Source organism: Mytilus galloprovincialis, chromosome 4, assembly GCF_965363235.1.
Source record: "Mytilus galloprovincialis chromosome 4, xbMytGall1.hap1.1, whole genome shotgun sequence".
Taxonomy (NCBI): domain Eukaryota; kingdom Metazoa; phylum Mollusca; class Bivalvia; order Mytilida; family Mytilidae; genus Mytilus; species Mytilus galloprovincialis.
Window position 1 is genome coordinate 4616288 of NC_134841.1, and position 26478 is coordinate 4642765.

Consider the following 26478-nt stretch of genomic DNA (forward strand, 5'->3'; position numbering starts at 1 on the left):
AAAATGATAATTAACCCCTATATTTTGTATCATTTTCAAACAAAATTCTATGGACTTTCATACTTAAGAAAACACAATTTTGATTGAAGAAATGTGTATATTTTGCTGCAAAAAATCCTGTTCATTTATAGACTTAATTCACATTTTTTTTAATATTGACTCATTGTAGACACTAACTGTCTAAGGAAAATTACAATCAAAATTTGCACTATAACATGTATAAAATTGATTTTTGGGGGCAGATTAGTGAAAATTCGACATAAGAAAACCTCACAATATATTTATGAGAAATATCCTAATTTGATATTGATTTTGTATTATGTGTATACCGCGAAACGATGGATTACGGATCATTACGAATCTTGATTAAAACGTCTTTAAAAGTTATCCGTGTAGAATCCACGGATATGCCGAAATAGTTCGTTCCGATACGATTCCGCTGCTTACAACGAATTCTGGATATCCGGTAATTATCGTAAAAATGCTTTCCAGGAAAAGAAAAGAAAATGATAGACTGCGGGTTAAAATGGAATCAAATCCATCTGATATAGACGGAGGTAGTTGCAAGAATGATGATGAACATTCAATTATTTCCCAAAAAGATGCAGAAGACCTAAATACGATAGAAAAGGGCGAGACTTCTACGACCAAAACAAAACTTACACTCGAAGAAAAAACTCGCTTGATTGATGACTTAGCTTCTAACAAAAATATAAATGACATACTATGTCAATATAAACTTTCACGAAGTTCTCTTAATTCAGTTCTAAACAAACGGAATGATACGAAGGGCAGTTCGAGTAAAACAGTAAACAAAAATGTGAGCCCTCTCTTCAAAATTTTGGAAAAAAGAATTTTAGATTGGGTAAGAAATGCCAATAAAAGAAAGAAATCATTCAATGCAAAAGTTCTTCAAAAGAAAGCTAGAGAGATTGCAGAAGATCTTGGTATTGCTGCCTTTAAAAGATCAACAACTTGGGTGGAGAGGTTGAAAGCAAGAAATAAAGAAGTGGTAAGTACATCGTTTGTGTACATACTATTACCTACATTGTACCTGTTACCTAGTCTTTATATCCCTCTTCTAGCAGGATCGAGCTTTGCTTCTACATCATACTTCTTTTTTTTGCACACCAACTTTTGCACACAGGGCACTCCTAAATATGCATATAGTATATATTGTTAAACATAGTGTATTACAATTGATAGGACTTGACACTATTAATTTTGGATGATTTCATCGTCAGGTCATAGTTTATAAATGATACGATATGGAAATAGACATGTGTAAAAAACTTATTTGCTATTATTATGATTATCGTAATAACTAATCTGATAATATCAATAAAATGTCATTAAAACTATTTAAGTAATATGTAACTGATACCAGTGTATCAAACTTGTAGTCTGTCACTTCAAATTTGTCATCATAGATGTTGTTTCATCACAGATTTGATACATTAAATTCTCCCTCGCCATGCTCGTCCGAATTTAAAACATTTCTTTACTAAATCCTTGATATAATAATTAAAACTCTAAATATAGGTTTAGTTGCTCGCAGTAACTTTTTCTTTTCTTGTAAGTAATGTTTAATAATATTATAAACCAACATATTATAAATATAAACACATTTGTCCAATACATTTAAATGGACTGAAATAAAACAAAGTATAATCATATATATTCTTATGACACAATAAACTGCAAACTGTCGTAGTTACTGTGAGCACTTCTGATAAATGACACCCACAAATTTTCTGTATATAATATAACAGGATCCCACCTTTTAAACCGCCAAAGCATTTCACGTGCATACATGTATTCTACCCATTTATATTTATAACCAAAACAAGAACTTGTTATACAACTACTCTCACTAACCAGTCTTGAACTTATAAATAGTATAACTATACCACAGGGGAAAACCCAAGTCTCAACGAAAGAAATTTAAGAATGTAATCTGGGTAAAAAAAAATTACACAGATAAGATAAGATAGTTTAATAACCAATCATAATGCCCAAAATGTGAGCTATACAATCAAATGAATTACGTATACACATTTACACAAAGTAACATGAATATAAACCATGTAAATATATAAACCATGTAAACCATGTTATTGACAAAATATAAAGTTATTTTTGGTGCCACTTTGACCTGGAGAAATTACATAATTGTATAGTCCTAGTCAGTCAGGGGACTTACTGAAAGATTTTTAAATTACTTATTTGAGTAGCAAATTTGAAGTTATGTCACAAATTGTGATTTTGTAGTTTTACCAAGAATAATATCTTTTCAATAATGAAATTGAAAAAAATGAACTTTTTGTTTCTTTCGTATGCCTTTGGTGCTATCTTTATCTGCAAATTCTATTTTAGTTGAAAAAATGCTATAATAATGGCTTTACATAATGAACTGATACTTCCTTAACAGATTTTTCCCAGCAGTGGGAGTATTTTTCCTGTAAAGTTCAAGGTTTCATCTTTCAGATTATGTAATAAAATTCTACTGTTCGTGATAAAAATTTCACTGTTCGTGGGTGTTGAATTTAGTGGGGGTTATTAAAATAATGATACTTAAAATAAGTGATTTTTGGGAAGGAAATTGTGATTTTAATGTCATTATCCTAGATTCAGTACAAGGGTATCACCTGAAATGACCTGGTCATCCTAGACAACACAGATGTTGGTTCTGATAATTTTAGAAACATAATTAGTCCCTGGATCATTAGTATTCTATATTTAAAGCTATAATAGAATTAAATCACTTCTTCTAGTTATTAATTTGTACTACTTAAATAGGTGATTATTAAAGAAAGACAACTTCAAATCTTTATGGAAATAATGTTACTTAAATCAGTGATCACTCATTTAAGTAAGTCCCCTGACTGCTAGTTGTTGGGCAGACAAATCCTGATCAATTTTATTACATATATTTCTGCTCCCACCCCCACATATTTTTATGCCCACCTACGATAGTAGAGGGGCATTATGTTTTCTGGTCTGTTGCTCCCTTCGTGTGTCCGTCCGTTCGTCCGTCTGTTCAGGTTGAAGTTTTTGGTCAAGGTAGTTTTTGATGAAGCTGAAGTCCAATCAACTTGAAACTTAGTACACTTGTTGCTTATGATATGATCTTTCTAATTTTAAAGCCAAATTAGATTATTACCCAATTTTTACAGTCCATGGAACATAGAAAATGAAAGTGGGAGTTTTCAGGTTAAGGATTATGTACCCTTTTGTTGATTCAATGCTAAACATATGGAAATTTTATAGAAAATCCACAGCCTTTATCCTTGTACTCTTATATTGGGCAATTTAATGACTGATAGATATAGGATTATTGCATGCAGCGCTAGCATTTATTTCCTTAAAACAAGTTTATTAATGTAGTAATTGGTTAAAACAAATAAAAATATGGACCAAATCAAGTACACCTTTTAGGGTGCGCTCGACTTCAGTGACTCATCACAACGTATTTTGGTATTTACAGGTTGGTTCAAACTTTTTGTAGAAAATAAACACTAGCACATCATAGAAAAGCAAGTGAGAAATCTATGTTTCAAATTTTATAACAAAAATCTCTGTATTAAAGGCTGTGGATTTTCTATAAAAATCTTGGTTTATTTGCCACAAAGTACTCTTTTTCTAGTAAATGCTATGAAACAGTAAATAGTTATGCTTTCCATCAAGTTTACCCTTGGTATATGTACCAAATGGCCTATCTCTATTATTCATTATATCTGTAGTTTTGTTACAATTGAAAATTGAAAAATTCGTACAAAAATGTCTACAGAAGGGGTCACAAACCTTAAAGTTTTTGGTCAATGTAGTTTTTAATGAAGCTGAAGTCCAATCAACTTGAAACTTAGTACACTTACAGTCCATGGAACATGGAAAAGGATAGTGCAAGTGGGGCATCCATGTACTTTGGACACATTCTTGTTTCTACATGTAACTACATTGGTATTTTCTAAGAGTTTCTTTCGTTCTTCAAAAGTAATTACCTGGGCAATATTATTTTAAAGATTATTTTAACATCTATTATTATTATTATTTAAGGTGTACGACAAGTTTAAAGAGGTTAGAAAAGTTTTCACATTGACATTAGAAAGGAAGGCTGAACTGATTGCTGCTGTTGATCAAAGCAGTAGATCAAAGCGTAAATTAGCTGAGGAATATGGCATAGCCCCCAGTACATTAAGTGGTATCATGGTTAATAGAATCAAAATCATGGAAGCTTTCCACAATCAGGCATTTAGACCAGAAAGAAAGAAGTTTAGAATGTCTTCATTTGAAGACATAGAAAAAGAGCTATTACTTTGTGTACTTAAGTGGCAGTCTGCAAATGAACCTTTCAATGGACCTAAGTTGGTGGAGAAGGCCAAAGAGATAGCTAACGACCTAGAGGTCACAGATTTTGTTGGTTCTAATGGTTGGATTGACAGATTTAAAAATCGACATAACATTAAATTTATACCTGGATGTGAAGTGGTAAGTTAACAGTAACAACGATGGTGAATTCTGAAATGCTTAAAATATTAACAGTTACCATGGTAACAATGATGGTGATTTCTGAAATGATAAACTTATTAACAGTAACAATGATGGTTGATTCTGAAATGTTTAAACTATTAACAGTAACAATGATGGTTAATTCTGAAATGTATAAATTATTAACAGTTACAATGGTGGTTAATTCTGAAATGATTAAATTATTAACAGTAACAATAATGGTTAATTCTGAAATGATTAAATTATTAACAGTAACAATGATGGTTAATTCTGAAATGGTTAAATTTGGGGGAATACTTTCATTGGTTTGTACTGTAACATGCATGTATTTCATTGATCACATGCACTGGCACATGTACATAAATGATACGTGTGCAAAAAAAATTCAAAGCAAAATAACAGTTAGTGGTGACGATCTAACAGTAGTACTGCTTAAATCTAGAGGTTGTCTTGGTTTTGTACTATAAAACATTAATAAAAGCCTTGTACCAATGATATTGATTTTATTGATTGGTTATTAAGTTGTCAAATATTGTACTTGAGATGTGATGCATATATCTCACGTCATATTTCATTTATGTTTAAGTAATCAGGAATAGTTTTTGGAATCAAATTGTACCTATATTTTGGGGGTTTCAAGCAAGTAATAGAGCAAAAGGTAGTTAAGTTGTGTTAACTTCATCATGTCCATTGTATATCAGCTTATACATGTGTATTAGAATTAAAATTTGCATCTACTGCAGTAGGAAATGGATCATCGAAAGCTTCAGCAAAATTTTTTTACCGGGTAATCAGTTTATAGTTGTTAACTTCTGTGTCAAATCATCTCTTGTGGAGAGTTGTCTCATTGGCAATCATACAATGTACCACATCTTCTGTTTTATATTAACTCATAACTATATATTTTTTTATCTTTTCTGAAGTGCAGTATGAAAAATGCATTTAATACTATGTTTTTCTTTCTGTAGTGTATAACAGCTTTAGGTTTTGTCACAATTTAATTTTATACCTGTTGTTTTTTCAGAATAAAGGGTATAAAGAGGACAGGAAAATAACAACTTTGACACTTGAAAGGAAAGTTCAGCTTTTAGAAGAAGTGGAAAAGGGTGAAAGGTCAAAAAGACAAATTGCTGAAGAATTTGGCATTGCACCTAGTACTTTAAGTGGCATTATTGTCAATCGTGTTAGGATAATGGAAGCACATAATAGTAAATGTTTTGGTCCAAGGCGCAAGAAATTCCGTAGATCAAGATTCCAAAATGTGGAAGAAGACCTCCTGAAATGGGTAGAAGAAACTAAAAAACAAAACTCAGCAATAAAAAGCACCCAGCTTCTCGATAAAGCAAAGGAAATTGCCAAAGAGAAAGGAATAGAAAATTTTGCAGGATCTCATTCCTGGGTTGACAGATTCAAATCTAGAAATCTAAAAACATTTAATTCTTCAGTTAATGATGATGTAAGACCTGATTAATCATGTTTATGTATCAATTATTTCTGATGCACTAGAATAGACCTACAGAACCATGTAAACTTGTATCATATAGTCCAGCAATTCATTTTCACTAAATATCTTTTCTCATATTTCAAAGTGATAAAGATAAATTGTTTGTAACTGAAATGTACATCTTAAAATTTTTATTTATAAGATGTTATTTGAATAACGTTTTAAAACCCTTTCAGGGCTCTGAGGTCCATACATTAATTTTCACTGACCAGACCCACTGTCTTATATTACCCCTTGATAAAAAGATCCACTGTCATACAGCATAATATAAATGTCATTTAAATGCTTATGTTGTATAAATATATTGAGTCCTGTGTTTTTTATAGCAGAATTTGACCAGGAATAAAATATCATTTGAGTTAATATATATGCACTGATATTTTGATACCTGGAAGCTAACATTCTTAAATTGAGACCAGCTATCATGATTAAACAATTTCTTTAATACTGCTGTAAAATGCAGCATGAAATTAATGGTGTAAGGTAACACAGGTGATATATATTTTATATATTAACAGAGTACTGAACAAGATTCCTCCAATCCATCAGAGAACCAGTCGGACCAAGAATCAGAAGAGCCAGGTACCCCTGATGATACAACTGATGGTACTCCTGATGCAGGAGATTCCTCTGATGTATCTCAGATGACAAAGGAAGCATATGATGCCATTGAACAAAGACCAGAATTCCAGGTAGATAGGATAACCAATGGATCTTTTTATTTATCACTAGTAGACAACTAAGTCAAAGCTGGGAAAACACTGTAATTTAAGAAACACAACTTCACATCTACCAACAGTTGTTTATTCAAACAAACCCTTTCTTGTTAAACAGAACAGGAATACTCATTTTAAAGGATTTTACATATATGATATTCTAAACAAAAACTAAAAAGAAAAATGCATATCATTTTGATAAAGTTCTGTTTTGAGGCCCTGCATCCTAGGTCATAGTCGAGTAGCATTTGAATTAATCACCATTTGCAATGTTAAATTTCTGCTAAAGTTAGTTTTATAGGAATGACATGTACTTACAATAGACTACAATATGTTCTGTTAAGTTACATTTCTGTCTGTACATCTCAGTTTGTCAACAATTTCTAGGCCAAACATCAGCTTGATGAATGTTGTCATGTCATTTTATATGACATTCAGTTAAACCTGAATAAATTTAGCCCTCGAAAGTCCTGTAAGTCATAAAAATTAATCCATTTTATAATTATTCACAAGGATGATTATAATTAATTTGATGTGTTTTGCAATGCATTATTTATGATAAACTTTAAATACGAATTTGACAACTGTCTTATTGAAAGATTATGTTTAATGGGGAGATAATTTCCATCAATTTCAGAATATTTTCAAAAAGCACAAATGTCGGGACCAGTACAGGAAGTATACTCAGGAACAGCTGATGGAAGCTTGTAAATACTCCATGGAAACCAAAGCCTCATACAGGGAAGTCTCTGAGAAGTTTGGTATCCCACAATCAACGCTGAGAGACAAGTTACATGCTGTAGAGAAACTAAATGCTGATGTAGGTCAACCTCCTAGTAAAAAAGCAAGGAGTGAAAGTACTGAAACAAAAACTTCCACCGAGTCCACCACTATGGTTCTTTCTCCCGAGATACCAGACAACAAGTCAGATTCCGACAAACTTAATGATGTAAGTAAAATCATGTGATAGACACGAATAAAACATGTGTGGTAAAAAAATCATGTGATAGACACGTATAAAACATGTGTGGTAAAAAAATCATGTGATAGACACGAATAAAATATGTGTGGTAAAAAATCATGTGATAGACAAGAATAAAACATGTGTGGTAAAAAAATGAGTCACCAATGATTCTAATAAACCTCAAATTGAAGTTAAGGTGTATTGGTCTTTCTTTCATTATTACAGTATGGACAAATGGATATTTTAGATTATAGACTTGGAATGAATAAGAGCTTAACTAAGGGTGTACACATTTGTTGACCACTATATTCATAACATCAGATTATTTCCAAATGCTTCATTTCCACCTTTATGACCTTCAACCAGAAGTTGTCGTTTCCTTAGCATGCATCAATAATCGTCAGTAATTATGATTTGGACAGTATAACTAGATTTACGCTATATAAGTTTTAGACTTATGCTTGTCCCAGACACACGAAGGCAGCCCACCCTTCTAGAAAAAAATACAGCATTTTCCAATATTAATTCTTGAAGTTCATATATGGATTCAAACTGCAACTTAAAATCATAAGAATACATGTAGGTAGCCTTGAGTTGAAGGTACATGCACAAGGTTGGCAAAAAAGCGGTCAATACTAATACTAGTATAGTATTGACCATGCCAGTGGTAAATACCGGTAATTACCGGGAAATACTGGCAAATACTGGTCGATTGAAATTTTGAGTGGTCATTACTATATAAACCATTCTTTACCTGGTCAATTATAATTACTATCAATAATTAAATATAGAAAGTTTTCAAATCATTTTTAATGCTTTCAATTCTATTTCTATAGTAAATTCAAACAGGGATCTATATTGATTAATGTGTACATAATATTATAGTAAAAGATAAAAACTTTTTTTCCCTATTTCAAAATTTCTATTTCCAGCATGAAAAAGGTTTTTGTCCACAAGACAGGAAATGATTTATTGTTTAAGCAGTGTTCTCCCCAGGCCGTTTTAGCACAGCGCTTTTCAGCGCTATTGCAATTCCCCGCTGTCCTATTGCACTGACCGCAGCGCTATCCCACGCAAACGCGTCGCTATATTTTTTTTCGTATTTTTCAAATTTTTTTCAAATTTCCCGCTTATTTTTCACTTCGGATCACGTGATCGACTGGGTTACGATTTTTGAAAGAATTATTTCCGTTGTATTAAAGTAACTCCGCGGGACCAGTCAAATAAATTTTACAAAATGGCGTTTTTTGAAAGATCAAAATAAACAAAGATTTCAACATTGACATCTATTTTTTTAATTTAAAGAATATATGAATGAAATGAGATGAAATGAATTGACCGCATTTCCCGACGTCACTCACAAACTTGTTTTACGAACTTTGAACAAACGAGGATTTTAAAAACGATCAAACACAGGGGTCTGTTACACAGGCACTTGTTTTCTATCCATGGGAAGATCTACTATCCCTATATATTACGAGAAGGTGGCTAACATTGTAATAGCTACTTCCACTTCAAAACTCTATTTCTACATAGTTACTCGTCGTATTTGTGTCCTACCTTGCGCTGTTCACTTCATTATATATTTATCTTTCGCGTATATATAGGGCAGAGACATATATATGTGTATATATGTCTCTGTATAGGGATAGTAGATCTTCCCATGGATAGAAAACAAGTGCCTGTGGTCTGTTACAAATTATTTGCCGGGTTTACTATCCATACGAACCCCGAAAATGAGCAAGTCTTTTAAGTATTCATTATCCCCTATTCGAAACTTATAATTGTTTAGTCAGAAATTCTACCATTTGATAGCAATTTGATAGCATATGATTAGAAAAACAAACCCAAGCTGATACGACTTGAGAAATTTTACTGTCTCGATGTCCAGCTTGGATAAGGCCATTTAAATATTATAAAACATTAAGGTCATAAAAATGAGAAATCTTTATGCAAAAAAATGTTAATTCCTGTCAAACGTCGTAAGGTTAACAGTACACTGCTACAGTTGGTTACAAAACCAAACACTGAAACAGAAGCTGACAATGACTTTATTGTTGGTCCTTACATGTTCTGCAACATTACCTGATAGTGCTAAGAAATCTTCACACAGGCATGTCTGGTGTAGACCCATCATGGAAAAAGACTTCTCCTCCAGTTTTATACATAGATAGTATGAGGATTTAATATATGAATTTACAATGGAGAAAAAAATACTCTTCTTCTCCAGACAATAACATTAACAAACAAAGCCTCATTAAGGGGTACACTCACTGTAACTTCCATGAGCATGATGAGGACATCATAACAAGAGGAAACATCAACAGCATAATATAATAAAAACACATAACAAAACAATTACAAACAAACCACGCGCCGCGATAAAGTTACTGAGCATTGTCGAAAATTACGTGATTACCACAGCGCTATCCAAAAATCCTGGGGAGAACACTGGTTTAAGGGAGTCTTTATATATCACTTTTATTACTTTCAACCCATGTACTGTCAACTTTTATTGGGGGCTGTTGTTTTAGTAATTAAATTTTCACACCTAGCAATGCCAGGTGATAGGTAAAAAGACACATGTAACTTCATTTTACCAGTAGTTTTAATTACCTGTAAAATCGTATATTTTGAATAAAAAATATACTGATTTATAAATGTTGAAAAGATATGTAAATTTTTATATATATCTTAAGTATACAATATCATAATTCATAATAACTAAATTTTAAATCAGTAGGAATAAGTGTTATAAATGAATAAAACATATCAAATTCATTAAATTTATAAGCTGACCCATGCATAAAAATTAAAGTCTAAGTATATTTCACTTTTTATCAAGTTTTTACTTCAAATTAATAGTAAAAACAACCATGAAAATTTCAATCGACCAGTATTTGCCAGTATTGACCACTTGGGGAGTATTGTCCGGGGCGCTAAATACCGTGGGTGGTATTTACCGCCCAACCTTGTACATGCATCAAATTTGAAATACATATCATACAGTGGACTTATTAAATTATGGAAAGCCATTAAGGCCAGAAAATTATATTTTATATACTCAGAGGTTATAATATCAAAACTTTTACTTCTTTTTTTTAGCGAACAAACTATAGACAATACTCCAAAGATTCCCTGACCACTGCTGCTCACTATGTGATGAAATTTAATACTCCAATAATGAAGGCTGCACGAATGTTTGGAGTCCCAGCCTCTACTCTCAAGGACCATGTTCGTAATAAATTACCTCAGGATGCTGAATTACTGACACAGCCATCTACACCCTCATTAATTAATGATAGAGATGAAAGAAAACTGATAGAATATATAAAGATGATGGAGAAATGTGGGTTTATATTGACCACAAGAGAAATCATTGAATTTGGATCAGAATTGGCCAGTGCTTCACAAGAAATTGAAGGCTCTATCACTCTTAGTGATTCATGGTATCTTGATTTTGTCAAAAGATGGCCCCCATTAGGAATGGTCAACAGAGAGGGAAGAAGTCCTATACCTCAGGATATCAAAAAATACTTTATGGAATTGAATAAAATTTTCAACAAGCACAAGTTTTTTGAACGGCCTGAGCTTGTATATGTTATGGATGAAGTTGATATAACTTTGGAATACAATCCTTTGAAATTAGTTCCAAGGAAGAGATTTAGTAGATCGAATCAGTGCAAAAGTGCTCAACAAAAACTAACATCAGTAGTTGGTTGTTCTAATGCCTTGGGTACAACTTTACCTCCATATTATCTTTTACAATCAGATGAGATAGTAACAGATGTCATTTCTCAATCACCTCCCGGTACTCAAGCCATGTTTGCTAATACAGTTCGCAAAGACTGTAGTACATTACGAGATTATTTTCAGAATCATTTCATGCGATTTGCTCAGTCAGGGAGAAATACTCAAAACCGATTTGTTCTTGTGTTCTATGACAGTCGGAGGACCAATCTCAATGTGTCTGATATAGATTGGGCCAAGCGTTGGCATATTTTGTTATTTCCCCTCCCTCATCCTATTAAGAAAGAAGAAGAATCAGCAAGGGAAATTCTTAATGGCATTTTTCTAAACTACAGTGATGATGTTGAGGAAGAGAGAAGTCAATTTGTCAAACGGAAAGGTTACATGGCTGTTTCAATGCCAGATATTTGTGGCATTTTAGGACAAGCATATAGGAAATCACTTACTTACGCACATATTTCCTCTTGCTTTGAAAGCTATGGAATTTATCCTCTCAACCCAAGGAATTATGTGAGCAAATTGGATGCGTCATTTCAGCTGAAGCTTCATGATCTGCAGGCAATACCTAACTATGAAACTAATCTCTGGTTATTGAGTGACTTCAGTTGTACTCAAGCTGTAAATAATGCAATAGAGTCCTCATTTAATTCTAGTGAAAGTAACAACTTGTATTGCCGTGGGGAAAACAATGCTCGCTATGTAAAACACAATAATAGTGCCACAGGGTCAATTAATGACAATAATCAAACAAGCTCAGGATATAGTCAAGATAGTGCAGCATTTAATACATCTTATCAGGGTCTAATCAACCACCTCATGGTTCAAGCTGTTAGAGATAGTTCCCAGATAGAACCTCAAATACTGAATGGTGTTGCAATCAAAACAGAGCCTCAGATGGACTTTGACTATGGACAAGTTACTGGTACTCCACAAATTCAGGATAGTTTTAATCCGCAGCAGTACATATTAGAGAGTTCCATCTCTTCAAATGAATCTCAAAATACTCAAAACTGCCAAGTAGTTCCACAAATGTACCTTTATCAGAATGGAGGGGAATCTTGTAACTCATCAAATAATGGGGCTGCTGAAAATCAAAATACAAACACAGCGACAGCATCAAATGCTGATTTAACAAATAGTTCACAGGTTTTAGTGCAAGCTAAAAGTAAGTGTGAATCATCCTCAAGTTCAAGAAGAAAAGGAAAAAGTTACAGAGTGATTGTCAACGAACCTGAACATGAACCTGAAAACGAGGTGACTGATAAGCAAGTTTCAGATGATACAGGTGAAAACCCACCTCCAGAATCAAACAAAATATTTAGTAAATCAAAATCAGATACATGTAGAAAGGCCAGTAAATTAGGATCATTACTGGATGAAAAAGTTCGTAAACTTCATGAACAAGCAAAAGCATCAAGTGAAGTTGTTGAGGACCATGATGAACCTTTAATGAAAATAGGAGAGTTCCAAATAGTGATGAACAAGGGAGAATAAAATGGATATATGATAATCATGATAATGAAAAATAATCCAAAGTCTTTTGATATTGTAGTTTTAGTCTTCAATGTTTTTGTTGATCCTGTGACTTTTGTCGCAAAAAGCTTGACAAAGGGATAATGATCCGACGGCAGCGGCGGCAGCAGCGTTAGCTAACTTCTTAAAAGCTCTATATTTTAGAAGGTGGAAACCCTGGATGCTTCCTACTTTGTATATAGATACCTCATGTGACGAAGTTTCCGTCAGTCACATGTCCAATGTCCTTGACCTCATTTTCATGGTTAGTGACTACTGGAAAAAAAGTTAAAGATTTTTTGTAATGTTAAAATCTCTCTTATTGTAAGTATTAGGATAACTATATTTGGTATGTGGGTACCTTGCAAGGTCCTCATGCCCGTCAGACAGTTTTTAATTGACCTTGACCTCATTTCATGGATCAGTGAACAAGGTTAAGTTTTGGTGGTCAAGTCCATATCTCAGATACTATAAGCAATAGGTCTAGCATATTTGGTGTATGGAAGGACTGTTAGGTGTACATGTCTAACTGGCAGGTGTCATCTGACCTTCACCTCATTTTCATGGTTCAGTGGTTATAATTAAGTTTTGTGTTTTGGTCTGTTTTTCTTATACTGTATGCAATAGGTCTACTATATTTGGTGTATGGTATGATTGTAAGGTGTACATGTCTAGCTGGCAGATGTCATCTGATCTTGACCTCATTTTCATGGTTCAGGTGTCAAAGCTTAGTTTTTGAGTTTTGGTCTTTTTTTCTAATACTGTATGCAATAGGTCAACTATAGTTGGTGTATGGAAATGTTTTATGATGTACATGTCAGTCTCGCAGGTTTTATTTGACCTTGACCTCATTTTCACGGTTCATTGCTCAGTGTTAAGTTGTTGTGTTTTTGTCAATTTTTCTTAAACTATAAGCAATAGGTGAACTAATTTTGTTGTATGGAAGAATTGTTAGCTGTACATGTCTGCCTGGCATGGTTCATTGGTCCTTGACCTCATTTTCATGGTTCATTGGTCAATGTTTAGTTTTCTTGGTTAATGTAAAGTTTATGTGACAGTTGTAATAAAGCTTTATATTTAGGACTATCAACATAATATCAATGATTAGTAAAGAAGGCGAGACATTTCAGTGTGTGCAGTCTTGTTAAGAATCTCTTTGCTGCCATGTTTTGTTTGTTGAGGATTTGTCCCATTTGTATGATTAACAGTTGATTATAACATTTAAAAAAATGGGTTCTGCATACTGCAGTCTAATTATTTATTAAACTTCTGATTTAGAGTACATGTAATACTTATAAAAGTAAAGATTTATTTTGTCAGAAAAAAGATCTATTCACATCATATCTTTTAAATAAAGGACACTTAACAAAATGTTGCTATCATAAGAAAAAGGACAGACATTTTGACAGAATATTCATATGTTTAACTTAGCAACATGAACAATCCTGATATCTTCTAAGTTTGGATGTATATCTTTCTTAAACATGAAAGGCAAATTGAGATTATTTAAATCTGACAATAATGAACAACTTTGATTTTGAATTGACGTAAATGTACTAGTTGGGAGCACTCAAGTAAATAAATGTTTCTTAGACCTTAGGTTTATGTAGTATGAAACATTACTGTCTTGTTTTAAGGAAATGGTGCTACATATGTACATACAATTGAGATTATTGCATTTATTAAAGAATTCTGTAATTGATCTTAATCATATTGATCATATGCACTGACTTAATTGATAATATCTGGAATAAAGGGGTAAATTTTAATAGTATTTGTATGAAGGCTAGAAATACAAATATGTTGGGGGGCGCCAGTCATGCATCAGTGATTCCCTATATAATCAACCAAATTTTTCCCACAAAAGGGGGTGCCCCCCTCCACCCCTGGATCCGCCTATGACATCATGCTTTTATGAATTGAGTAACATATTTATGCAGTATGCACATAGACATTATGTAGCACAACATGTGTAGAAAGAGCACATATTATTGTAAAAAAGAAAATTGAGTATATCAAGCCAATGGGGCTTGTGCAATAAATTTTAATGTTCATTTTTACCAATACAAATGTAGTCACATATTTTTAGTGCAACTTTCTTTTGGATGTTGTATTTTGAGTAATTTTACTATGAATTTGTTGTATTTGTCATAGATTTGTTATAGATGAATTAAATTTACCATAATCATGATAATATTCTACTCTTTTGAATCATTATTTGTAATTGAATCTAAATCTTGAATAATGGTGATTAATAATGTTGACAAAGATCTGAAGATACAAAATAAAAATTAAATTTCACCTGTAAATGTCACAATTTTTTCATTGAACTTAATTTAAACTACTAGTATGTACAGCATTTGATATGTTAAGGGGATCGTGGGTATAAATAATTTTTTTTAGATAATATAGGATGTCGCTATATTTTTGAATTTTATCATATACTTAATAGAAAAATTAAATAAAAAAATGGGGTCACCGTTCATTTTAGCTCACAATCTGCCTCCGAAAGAAGCATACATCTTTGTTAATGTCCTTTTTTTCTGTTGAACTAATAGGAGAAATAGAGGTAATATCGAAATAAAAAAAGAACTAAACTACAGAAATCGCTTAAATTTTACTATTATTTAGCTTTTGTACAGCTTATTTGAAAACAATAATAAAAAATAAAGGTCACCGATGAGTTACAAAAGATTTTTCAATTTTAATGCCAAAAAATGACATTTTTGCATCAAAGGGAGATAATTTGGAGCTTTTTCAATGATATAAACATTTCAAAAGTCATCTGGGGTCAAACTGAATCGATTTTTTGGGGTGATTTTTGTACCATATCATAAAGTAATAACTAATAGTGTAATAGATAAAATTTGTAACAAAAAACAAATGTTTAATTTGTTGCTGAAATTTTTGTACCCACGAGCCTCCTTAAGGGCATGATCAAATTTACTCACTACCAAAGGAATATTTTATACACAACTGTTTTAAAGTAGTGTTTGTTACATGGTCAGTTCCTTTAAGAACTCAATCATGTGACATTTATTTGGAAAATCTTAAAAATAACTTTGTAGAAAGATCTGATTTGACCTCTAATAAAACAGTATTATTTACAGACTTTTATATAATGTTGAGGATGTTGTGTCAATGTTTTATAAATCTTTTGCAATAAATTTACATACACATTTCTTTTTTTTTTTTTTTTTTTTTTCTGCTGTTAACTGGGTCTTAAATGGAGAAGTTTGGCAGATTGTTGGCTGAACCATAGTTTCTGAACCATTTTATCCAATGTTTTCCAATTTAAAATGTTCAATGTTGAAGATTTAAACTTTAGGGTTCAGTAGCTTTGATTATTGATTAAATAGAAGATGGCACTTGTCGTTTCCATGCTTATGAACATTTAAAAGTTTGACCTTGTTTCAGTGTTTCCAGGATACTTGAATCCTCTTATTTAAGGATTTTGCAATAACATCTCATTTCCTGTTTCACCATCCCTTCTACAAGATCCAATTTGAGATAATATTAAGTTAGTGACGAGGAACTTTTAGGTTAAAATATTGTTGCCGTCTTTTATTGTGTATAGTTGTGGGATATTATGCTTTGTCTGTTTTACCTTCTTACATCTGTGTTTACATTCATTACCTTCATTCTTGGCTACTTTACAACAAAATAATTAATGGGTCCATATAAAACTTATTGTCCTCAACAAATTGCAGAAATTCTTAGCATAACATTCAATGCTTCATTAAACTGGTTAAAATTCATTTTGATTATTTTCTATTTTTCTTTCCACTATTTGCCCTTAATTTTACAACAGCTGTATCATTCAAACATTCATTTGTTAAAAAGTTCCTCTGGTTCAAGGCATTAGTATGCTAATTGATACAAATTTCTGTTTTGCTTCTAAAAAGTTGTGGAGGCTAGTCCAAGGTATGCTGTTTCTAGTAGTGATCGACAGTTAGTCATGTGATATTGACAGTTTAAGATGAAGCACAAATGGTTAGTCGACGATTCTCAGATTGCAGCGGGTCAACATTTGCTTAATTCATGGATATTATTTGGCCCTCTTCCCTTAGTGACAGTCTGTAGAATTCAAAATATAATACCGGTACTAGTAGTTTGAAGGTTCAGAGTGCAGGCGAAATCACTAATTTGGATGCTGTTGTAAAAGCATTAACAAATGTTATTTTCATGAAGATTATATGACTGCACAAATGTAAAATTATAGGGAATTTAAAAGAAAAGGTTAAAACCTTAGAAACATTGACGTGAACACAGTTAATATTTAGAGCATAGAATCCTTTGTTGCATTTACATAGACATAACATATTATAAAAACATCATTATACTAATTTGACGGAGAAACCTTGTGGAAATTGGAAAATTCAATGCAGTCAAAATACAAAGCAGGGCTAGCAAAATACCTGAGCCACCTTGGTGAAAGTTTAAATCCTGACATCGTAGAAAATTTTATCTGATATTAGGAAAATTCAATGCAACTATAGTTGACTTATGTTCATGTTCGTAAATACATAAAAGTCATTAAGAAGATGTAGTTGAAAACCGTCAAGGATTGGATCAAAATACCTTCAAATATAGCCACAGCAAAATGTCTTGAAGTATTCTAGTCCCAAGGGACCCAGCACATCTTGCAAATAATTTCAACCAATTGTTTTTAAGAGGAGCGAATTTTTAGAAAAGAAGTAAGTTCACAAGAGGGGTGATTTTAACAAGTTTTGGGTAAAGATGGTGGTACTGACTTGATATCTATATCTTCCAAGGTTTACCACTATCTTAGAAAGTTCAAACATAATAGTTCAGTGATGTGATCATTTTTAAGAGTAAATCCAGTCACTGCCAGACAATGCAATGTGGTATAAAATGACAGTTATAAAAGTAAACCATTAAAGGTCAAAGTACGGTCTTCAACACGGAGCCTTGGCTCGCACACTGAACAACAATCTATAACTGGGGGCCCGAAAAAATTACTTGTGGAAACCCAACGGTTTAAGATATATATATATATTTTTCGGTAGTGTTACACAATCTTTTAGACTCGTACAAGAAACGAAAAACACTTATGAACAAATCAATAAACGACAACTTCTTAACATCAGAATCCTGACTTAGAACAGGTGCAAACCATTTCAGCCAAGACTACCAAGTGATCGTCATACAAATGCACGTGAAATATTTGCAACTGAACGTAAAGCAAACAACAATGGACCAATCAATCAAATAGTCATGGGATTGAACAAAATGGCAGAGATAGGTCCCATGCAAAAGTTAGATTTTGTTTGTTTTCGTTTAACCGTATTTCATTGAAATTTCATTAAATGTACTCAGTTTTTAGTGGTCAATACAGAGACATGTATACTATGTATTTATATGTCTCTGGTCAATATAACTCTTCTCACTTAACACTGAGCGCAGCAGTCTCAAATAAAACACAGGGTGCTGCTAAACCCATGAATATTTGTAATGTTTATTGGTCAAATAAACAAACTTGTATATCTAAATCAGTTGATCTGTCAGTTTATACTTGTAAAAATATATAAGCAAACAATATATACCGCGAGTCTTTGCCAAGACTTTCTTGCACGATTCCAAAATTGAAATTCAAGACAAATTGACCGTTGGTGTCAAACGTTTTCAAAGATAATGAATTACTAATGTATGCTATGTTGACCATCCTTTTGTTAGCATTTATTTTCTCCTAAATAAATAATTAGATATAGGAAGATGTGGTATCCGTGCCAATGAGTCAATTCTCCATCTAAGTCACAATTTGTAAAAGTAAACTATTTCAGGTCGGAAGTTTTTAAACGTATGTTAGACACATTGGGAACCGAAAGTTTCTTTTTTATGTAAATGTATTCTCATGCCGAATTACTTTAATTACGCCAGTCTTTGCCATACAAATGGGCGGGCCTGAAACTAACTTGTAAATTAACTATAAAGACCAGCAATTTTAACTAGAACTTAAGACTAGTAAAAAGTTAACAAATGTGAAATTTATACTTTCCTATGTCATATACTACAGCCACCAGACATTTCTATCGGTGAACCCAGGCCAACTGAAACTAGTAAATTTGAACGAAAACCATTTTTCTGACAGGTGCTGAAAACGCTTAAACAATGAGTTTGATGTTTGTGTCTTCATACCAAATTGCAAGGTTATATCATTGTGTATGGTTATAACGAGGGGCTCCTTTCATATTCCATAAAGCAAAGGACAAAAGACAGATTTATAAATAATCAATTTTATTTCGATTGCTTTTATTGCACACATCCGGCCCTGATTATCACTGCACGGCTAGACTTGACAGTTCTAGATCGAAGTCAGTTTCTATCGTTTCTCCTTAATATTATTATTCATTTACAGGTTTAAGTACACAGCCGCAGGCTGCTATTTGGCTATATAAAGTGGCTATCTATGCTATAAAGTAAAGAAGTTTGATAGAAGAAGAAAAAGATAGATATCACAACATATATTTGTTTACAATTCTACAAAAATAAGAATAGTCACAAGCACGCGTATGGAAAACATTCTTGTAAAACATTTTGATGATCATGTGGAATTGAGTCATGCGAATGATTTAATTTATTAACGATTCCTAATGTGGGAAATGTTTATAAATCTTCGTCACTTGCAGCTTGAGCCTCTGTTAATTCATATTTCTTTTCAATTCCTACGATTCCACAGTCAATAATTTTAACGCTTTTCTTTGGAACAGCTGTTCTGGAATCGGCTGGTACTTCACCAATGGTTCTGATCACATCCTACAAATCAAACGAACACATATTAATACTTTATTCAAGTAATTAGCATTAATATATAGCTGACTATGCATTTTATAGCTGACTATGCGGTATGGGCTTTGCTCATTGTTGAAAGCCGTACGGTGACCTATAGTTGTTAATGTCTGTGTCATTTTGGTCTATTGTGGACAGTTGTCTCATTGGCAATCATACCACATCTTCTTCTTTTTATATTAAGCAATGTTTATCTATAATTATTTATGCAAAGAAGAAGCAATCGCGGACGTCATAACCGCAAAATACAAAGAGATGTGGTAGAATTGCTAATGCCGAGACAACTCTCTACCAGGGACTAAATGACATAGAACTTAGCAAATAATCTTTTTTTGATTTTAATGCTCAATTTTTTAGATGAACCACATATAATCAAAAAGGCGCAAACCCTCTCTTAATAACTTGAAACAGTTGTGTAACAAAACAACATACGAAAATACTATATATATATACAGATAAGTTGCAGGAAAACATCTAACAAAAACAGACTGGACATGGTATGGCATTTGTACACTCGACATACAGTACATGTCTTAAGCTGTTTATTTTCATTATTCATTGAAAAAGAACAATGTACATATCTAAAATCTTGAGAATAATGGAGACTTACCATTCCTTTAATAACTTTTCCGAATACAACATGTTTTCCGTCCAACCATCTTGCTTTGTTGAGGAGAATAAAGAACTGTGAGCCGTTTGTGTCTGTTCCGTGGTTAGCCATGGATACGTATCCGGCGGCTTTGTGGCTGATATCGAAGTTTTCATCAACAAATGTTGGTCCATAGATACTTTCACCTGGTAAAAATACGGCAGATATCAAAATATATTACTTCCAAAATTATCAATCGTCCTTTAAACAAAGTGGGGTATGCATCAAATTTTGAAAAAAGTTAATGGTCTGTATACTATACGGAATGTTAACTGTCGACACTATATTAATTTTTCAAGAAATAGACAAAGTTTTATATATTTCAATTTTATTTTATTTTTTAAAGTTATTATTATTTAGTGTAACGCTCATATGACATTTGATAGCAACGTATTTGGCTTATAAATGTATTGCTTGCCAGAGTCCTTGAAGGAAGTCAAACTGCAATATTTTTCAGGAGAATAAAAATACTAACCTCCGGTTCCATCTCCAATAGTAATGTCACCCATTTGAATGATAAAGTCGGGAACAATTCTGTGAATTGGTGATCTTTTGTAACTCAATTGTTTCTTCTGTAAAAAGAAAAATAAATGCAAATAAATATAAAAATAGTAATATGTGGTATCATTGCCAACGAGACATCTATCCAGCAGTGTTGAATGAAATGGATGTAAGCAAATATTGGCCAGCATAGTATTGTTATGCAGGGGGCTCTTAAACTATTTCTTGGTAAATTTATTTTCTGAGTGTGGTGTCATAATATTCATATCATTTTATCTTCCTAAAATTAGCCTAAAATTTATAAATATATTTCTATACATGTAGATCTTCTAAAAACTATTTTGATTTCATCTAAAAATAGCAGACATCTTTAATGCTTTATTTTCTTAAGTTTATTTTTTATGTCTTTTTCATCAACTAAGAGGTTGCATTTCAGTTTGGCTACGTGGCTGTGCAAATTATATATTGACTGACACATCTGCTACGCCTTAACAACAAAGGATTGAAGCCCAAGTCTATAAATTCTATAAACCCATTGATTAAAAATATGTTTATTATTTGGTCTATCAAGATATGATCTATGCGCAACATGTTGTTTTATTGGAGAAAAGATCTGAATTTTTTCAATACATCAACGCTTTTTGTAGATTTAAACATGATTAATTGAATTTTATCAGGCAAAACGATTGTATTGGAATTTTAATCAAGACAGTTTTTTTCAATTTACAAGACGACGGGTTTTTTTCAATTTGGATTGGTTATTAGCGCTTTTTTTACTTGTAATATTCTACTTTAAATAAACCTTGAATTATATATAGCATTAGCTATAACTACTAAAGTGATATTAAAAAGTAAAAATGATCGGCAATACATATGCATCAAAGTTGACCGTTCAACGTCCAATACTAAACATAATGCATATTCAAGACAAGAACATGTCAATGCAATAGAATATGAACCAGACAGACCGAGACGGAAAATAAATGTTCTGTTTCACAAGGTAACGGTTCGATGAAAGAAATGTCACCTTACTCAGACACTATGTACTGACTCCAAGACGACTAATCTTTGCTCTTATTAATTAATTCCGCATGTTTAGCGGAGTAGAAGAAAAGTCCAATTTTCAAGTCTTTCGTTTGCAGTAACAACACCTGTGGTCTGTTTAATAATTAACTAGCTTTTTAACAACTTTGGGTGAATTGTTTTGAATTATTAAGCATATTACATTAGAAAAGCAATAGATGTATTTCTGGTAGGCATTTTGAATACGAAAGCGTCCTGATTTTAGTATTCCAATATAAGATAATATCAAACTTACTGTTCCTCTTTTGTAACCTTTAGCTAGTGACTGGAAGTTCATTGAGGTCATGGGACATTTATCTCCGAATACAGCCACAACAAATCTGCCTCTATAGTCCTCTCCTAATCCATCATGATCCTTTACTTCTACATCAAACCAGATTTCCTCTGTTACTGTGTAGTTTTTGTGAGCATTTGCAAGTGAGAAGAGCACTGCAATAACTGATGCTAAATTTAACCAAGCTGCCATGACGGGCTGAAAAAAGTCATGGAAACGGTTAGTATTTCTACCATCGTTTTCCTATGGTATATCTTGAACTCAAAGAGACAGAAGTAACATTTTTATTTGGAAAAAAAAGATATGCAATACTATTTTTTTAAGAACATATCAATACTGTTGCAAATTAAATAAACAAAATTTTAAAACTGGTACTAGTATATCAGAGAAAAAGAAAAGAAAAAATGCTGTCGGTAGCAATTTTGTAATTAAATAGCATTAACATTGAAAGTAACAGTTTACCTTGGAAAATTTTACTTAGATTTCGTTGAATAAAAAAAATACCAATATATAAAAGACGATATTAATACTTAATTGTCAATTAAAATTGATTTCTTTTTAATTTCATTTTATTTCGTTCATATATGTAAAAATAATTAAATAGGAATACCAAATACTAATAAATTAGTTTTATCATTTTGAAATTTGATTACCGTAGAGAAAAATTAAGCCTACCTGTTTTTTTCTTTCTATCCTTGAGGACAAGATAAGATGACAGTTAAATGACAAAGTGAACGCATCAATGTTCGATTCCTTCTTATAAGGAAAAGAATCGGCCACGAAAACGACTACATCACAACGAATCAGTGTCCAAACATCTGTTACGAGGAGTCAATAAAAACATATCCGATCGGTACACGTTCCGAACTAAATCAAAGATGCATGTGGCAAAGAATAAACGTGGCAAACTGTTCATTTAACCCAGCCATTTGTCAAATTATACTTTTAAGTTTGAACGAGCAATGTCAGAAGTTATTTAGTCTCAGAAGGAACAGATATAGTGAGACTAAGACTACTAAACGGAAATCATTATAAGTTTGTCAATATTACAAATCATATAAATTTTCTGTAATCCCCAATTACAAATTTGTGTATTATAATCCCATTTGAAGCAAGAATGGCTTTATATGTTTTTCATTGACGCAAATTGATATTCTGGAATGCACTCAATTTCATTGCAATGGCTATTATTTATACTATCAATATATTTATATGTACATTCTGTATTCTATGGATTCTCATAATCCTTCTTTAATATGGATAATATAGTTTGCAAAACTGACATTAGATTTACAGAGGTAACTACTAGATGGATATGTTTATTGTACAACAAAGTTAATGATCGGGATTTAAACACTGCTAAAATGATTTTTTCAAGTCTTATAAATACCAATGTACATTTAAGAAGGTATGGTATGGTTGTAAATGAAACAGCTAGCCAACAGAGACTAAAGGCAGGATGTGTGAACAACCAAAGGTTACCGTCACTATTGAGTAAAACCAATACCGTATATTAAGCTTTTAAAAAAGGCCCCAGCATAACGATCCTAACGAAATGCAAAACAATTAATTAGAGAAAACTAGTGTTCCTTTTTTGCACGATTTCTGTTGTCGGGTGAACTTTGACATCTCGGCTATGGTAAGGTTAGACCCTAGGTTAACTTAATTATACTTTTATTTGCAATTTACACCTGTATGGGTCAAACAAATAAATCTAAATATAACAAAATACAACTGTAAACATAAAACAAAAACCTAGTAATGTGGATGTATCTTTTGATTGATATGCTCGCAACTATAAAGATTGCTTTATAAAGTCACCGACTACTGTTAAAAGTCAGTCAGATTCATGATTCAGAAGTTGTTTTAGTTTAAACAGTGGGTGAGGATTTGTAAAACCAGGCTTTTATGTTAACGTTATATATTTATATATAGACTCGTGTTCAAGTAAGGACATTCCACTCATTTCAATTCCAACAAAAAAATATGGTTAATCTGGCTTTGATATTTGCCAACTAATTGAGGATGTTTTTTGTTGAACTTACAACAAGTTTGCATGCAAAAAAGATTATTCCAATTAAATCAGTTTGCCTAAGAGGCAATCGACTTAACTATCATTTCGGAAGCATAACTGGACTAATTACGAACAAATATGTTTGAAAATAGTGACTACTGTCTTACGCAGCTATACTTTGTGATAGGTACTATTTCTGTACTAAATATCTGTAGTACGTAATATAAAAAATAAATTTCAAGTTCTACAGATTTTTAGTACAGAAATAGTACCTATGCAAAAGTAACATTGTACATCAGAGAAAAGAGACCATTGTCCACGGTCATAAAGCGAATAAACTAATGACATCTCAAACTCTGGGCTGTATCTAGTAACTTTTATGAAAATTGGAGATATAAAGTAATAATTAAACACTCAGATTTAAAATATAGGACGTATATCAAGATTGGTTCAATTATCTCTTTTAGTCGACCTCACAACCGTATTTTATTAGTTTTTAACTGATTTTTGACGTGGCTGTTTATTCATGTTATTTCGTGATGTTTTCTTAAGGACCACGTGAAATATTATAAAGGACCAGGGCAATCAATCTCTGTACCATCTGGTGAAGATGAGTTGTAATGTACACGTACTATGTCTTATTGTTACAAATGGGGAAAACGTGGAAAACGATTTTGAAATGTTTAACATAAGACACGTTTTAATATAGTTATATTGTATAGAAAGATCAATACTACATGCAAATGTATGCTGTGTTGGATCATCTTAGTAGCTTCCAATTTATCAAAAGATACAAAAATATACTGTGAATAAAAGATTGATTTTTCTATCACATCGAACAGAAAATCAACTGAAATCGTTTATAAATGTTAATAAATCTGCAATGTTTACATGTAAAAAATGCGATAAATCTTGTAGATATATATTCATTTATTTTTTCTGTAAATTTGGTGTAAATACGTTATAAATTCTCAATTTTGCGTTTCAAGCAAACCAATGTATCCGTTGACCCATAGTACATACATTGAAAATGTAGTTTACTCGCAAGCTAATGAAATACATCTTCAATCATTATTGTGATCCCTATGGTAGTTTGATCAAAGAAGGTGCCGGATAAGCCCCTTAAATACACTAAATTGTGCAAAGAGCAGTAATTAACTTTTGGGATATGTCTTTCTTTTAAAATAAATGATTTTGGTTGTAGTTATTAATTACTTTTTGTTTCTTGAAATCAGTGTGACTTCATGTAATTGTAGTTTATAAATCACAGATATTTTTAGATTTCAATGGGATCAAAACCATAGTGTGGTCACGCGCAAATACCACTAACGTTCAAGGCCGTAGCTAGGCATCTTATTTTAGTGAGGCAAAATAATTGAGCCGAGCGAAGCGAGGCGAAAAATTTTTTTGGAGGGTATAAAATGAATGGTGCAAAATCCTGCATTCTAGGCATTTTCAGAGAGTATGATAATGTTTTGAATTTGGACACTTTTTATATAAATTTTTCATATTTTAAGAATTTAACACCAAATTTTTAAAAACTTTATTTAAATATATATGTTAGATAAACATCAAAATATCACTGATTTGAGTCTGCTGCCAGAACATAGAACAACCATCGATTCAGTAGAGTTTGCCAAATTTTTCTATGGCCGGTTCAGTCAAATCGTTTCAGAATCATAATTTGGTCTGCTGATATCCTTATCGCGATGAACATGGAGCATGGCAAGATCGCACAATCTTTCGCCACTCATGCATGCTCTTTTCCAACTTTTCAGTCGTTTCAGGGCAGTCAATGTTTATAAAGGTAGCACATTATCATCAACACAATGATCAATGTCTTCTTCCAATTCCTTCTCCATCAGCAATTCGGTACGCGGTAGCATCGGTAGTAACAGTTTTGTTTGCAAAAGGGAATTAAGCTTTCCTGTAAGCACCATCATACAATCGCAGTTACAAAATATTAAACTCGCTTTTATGCTGACAAAGAGTAGACAAACTAGGGATAGAATGAGATAAGATACATGTATATGATTCTATCTATAGAGTTATAGTAAATATGATATGGGCACAGGGGAATTGGAATGGAGTTTTTGACGTTTACATGTAGTTTCAAATTATTTCTGGAAATAGTTGGTGGTATTTTAGTTCCAGAATCTATAAATTTAGGGGTTAGGGGTAGGAGTGTCCGA

At 32.3% G+C, this 26478-nt stretch overlaps 2 protein-coding genes across 2 annotated transcripts; one reads left to right on the top strand and one right to left on the bottom strand.

Annotated features, from left to right (window-relative positions):
- Nucleotides 1-412: 412 nt before the first annotated feature.
- Nucleotides 413-16137, top strand: LOC143071166 (uncharacterized). Its single transcript, XM_076245306.1, has 6 exons — nucleotides 413-1012; nucleotides 4057-4488; nucleotides 5534-5965; nucleotides 6532-6705; nucleotides 7367-7678; nucleotides 10799-16137. The coding sequence occupies exons 1-6, from the start codon at nucleotides 482-484 to the stop codon at nucleotides 12935-12937; spliced, it is 4020 nt and encodes a 1339-aa protein (XP_076101421.1). The 5' UTR covers nucleotides 413-481; the 3' UTR covers nucleotides 12938-16137.
- A 3059-nt stretch (nucleotides 16138-19196) lies between these two features.
- On the bottom strand, nucleotides 19197-23078 carry LOC143071168 (uncharacterized). Its single transcript, XM_076245309.1, has 5 exons — nucleotides 22948-23078; nucleotides 22234-22470; nucleotides 20890-20986; nucleotides 20376-20560; nucleotides 19197-19732 (listed from the first exon to the last, which is right to left on the bottom strand). The coding sequence occupies exons 2-5, from the start codon at nucleotides 22462-22464 to the stop codon at nucleotides 19583-19585; spliced, it is 663 nt and encodes a 220-aa protein (XP_076101424.1). The 5' UTR covers nucleotides 22465-22470; nucleotides 22948-23078; the 3' UTR covers nucleotides 19197-19582.
- Between the last annotated feature and the right edge of the window lie 3400 nt (nucleotides 23079-26478).

What these genes read in the sequence shown, in the direction of transcription:
- LOC143071166 (XM_076245306.1), top strand. Translation starts at nt 482, where the DNA reads ATGCTTTCCAGGAAAAGAAAAGAAAATGATAGACTGCGGGTTAAAATG. An exon ending in ATTCTTCAGTTAATGATGAT is followed by an intron (nt 5,966 to 6,531) that starts GTAAGACCTGAT and finishes ATATATTAACAG; the next exon opens with AGTACTGAACAAGATTCCTC. An exon ending in AACAAAGACCAGAATTCCAG is followed by an intron (nt 6,706 to 7,366) that starts GTAGATAGGATA and finishes CATCAATTTCAG; the next exon opens with AATATTTTCAAAAAGCACAA.
- LOC143071168 (XM_076245309.1), bottom strand. Translation starts at nt 22,464, where the DNA reads ATGGCAGCTTGGTTAAATTTAGCATCAGTTATTGCAGTGCTCTTCTCA. An exon ending in AAGGTTACAAAAGAGGAACA is followed by an intron (nt 20,987 to 22,233) that starts GTAAGTTTGATA and finishes TTCTTTTTACAG; the next exon opens with AAGAAACAATTGAGTTACAA. An exon ending in TATTGGAGATGGAACCGGAG is followed by an intron (nt 20,561 to 20,889) that starts GTTAGTATTTTT and finishes TATTTTTACCAG; the next exon opens with GTGAAAGTATCTATGGACCA.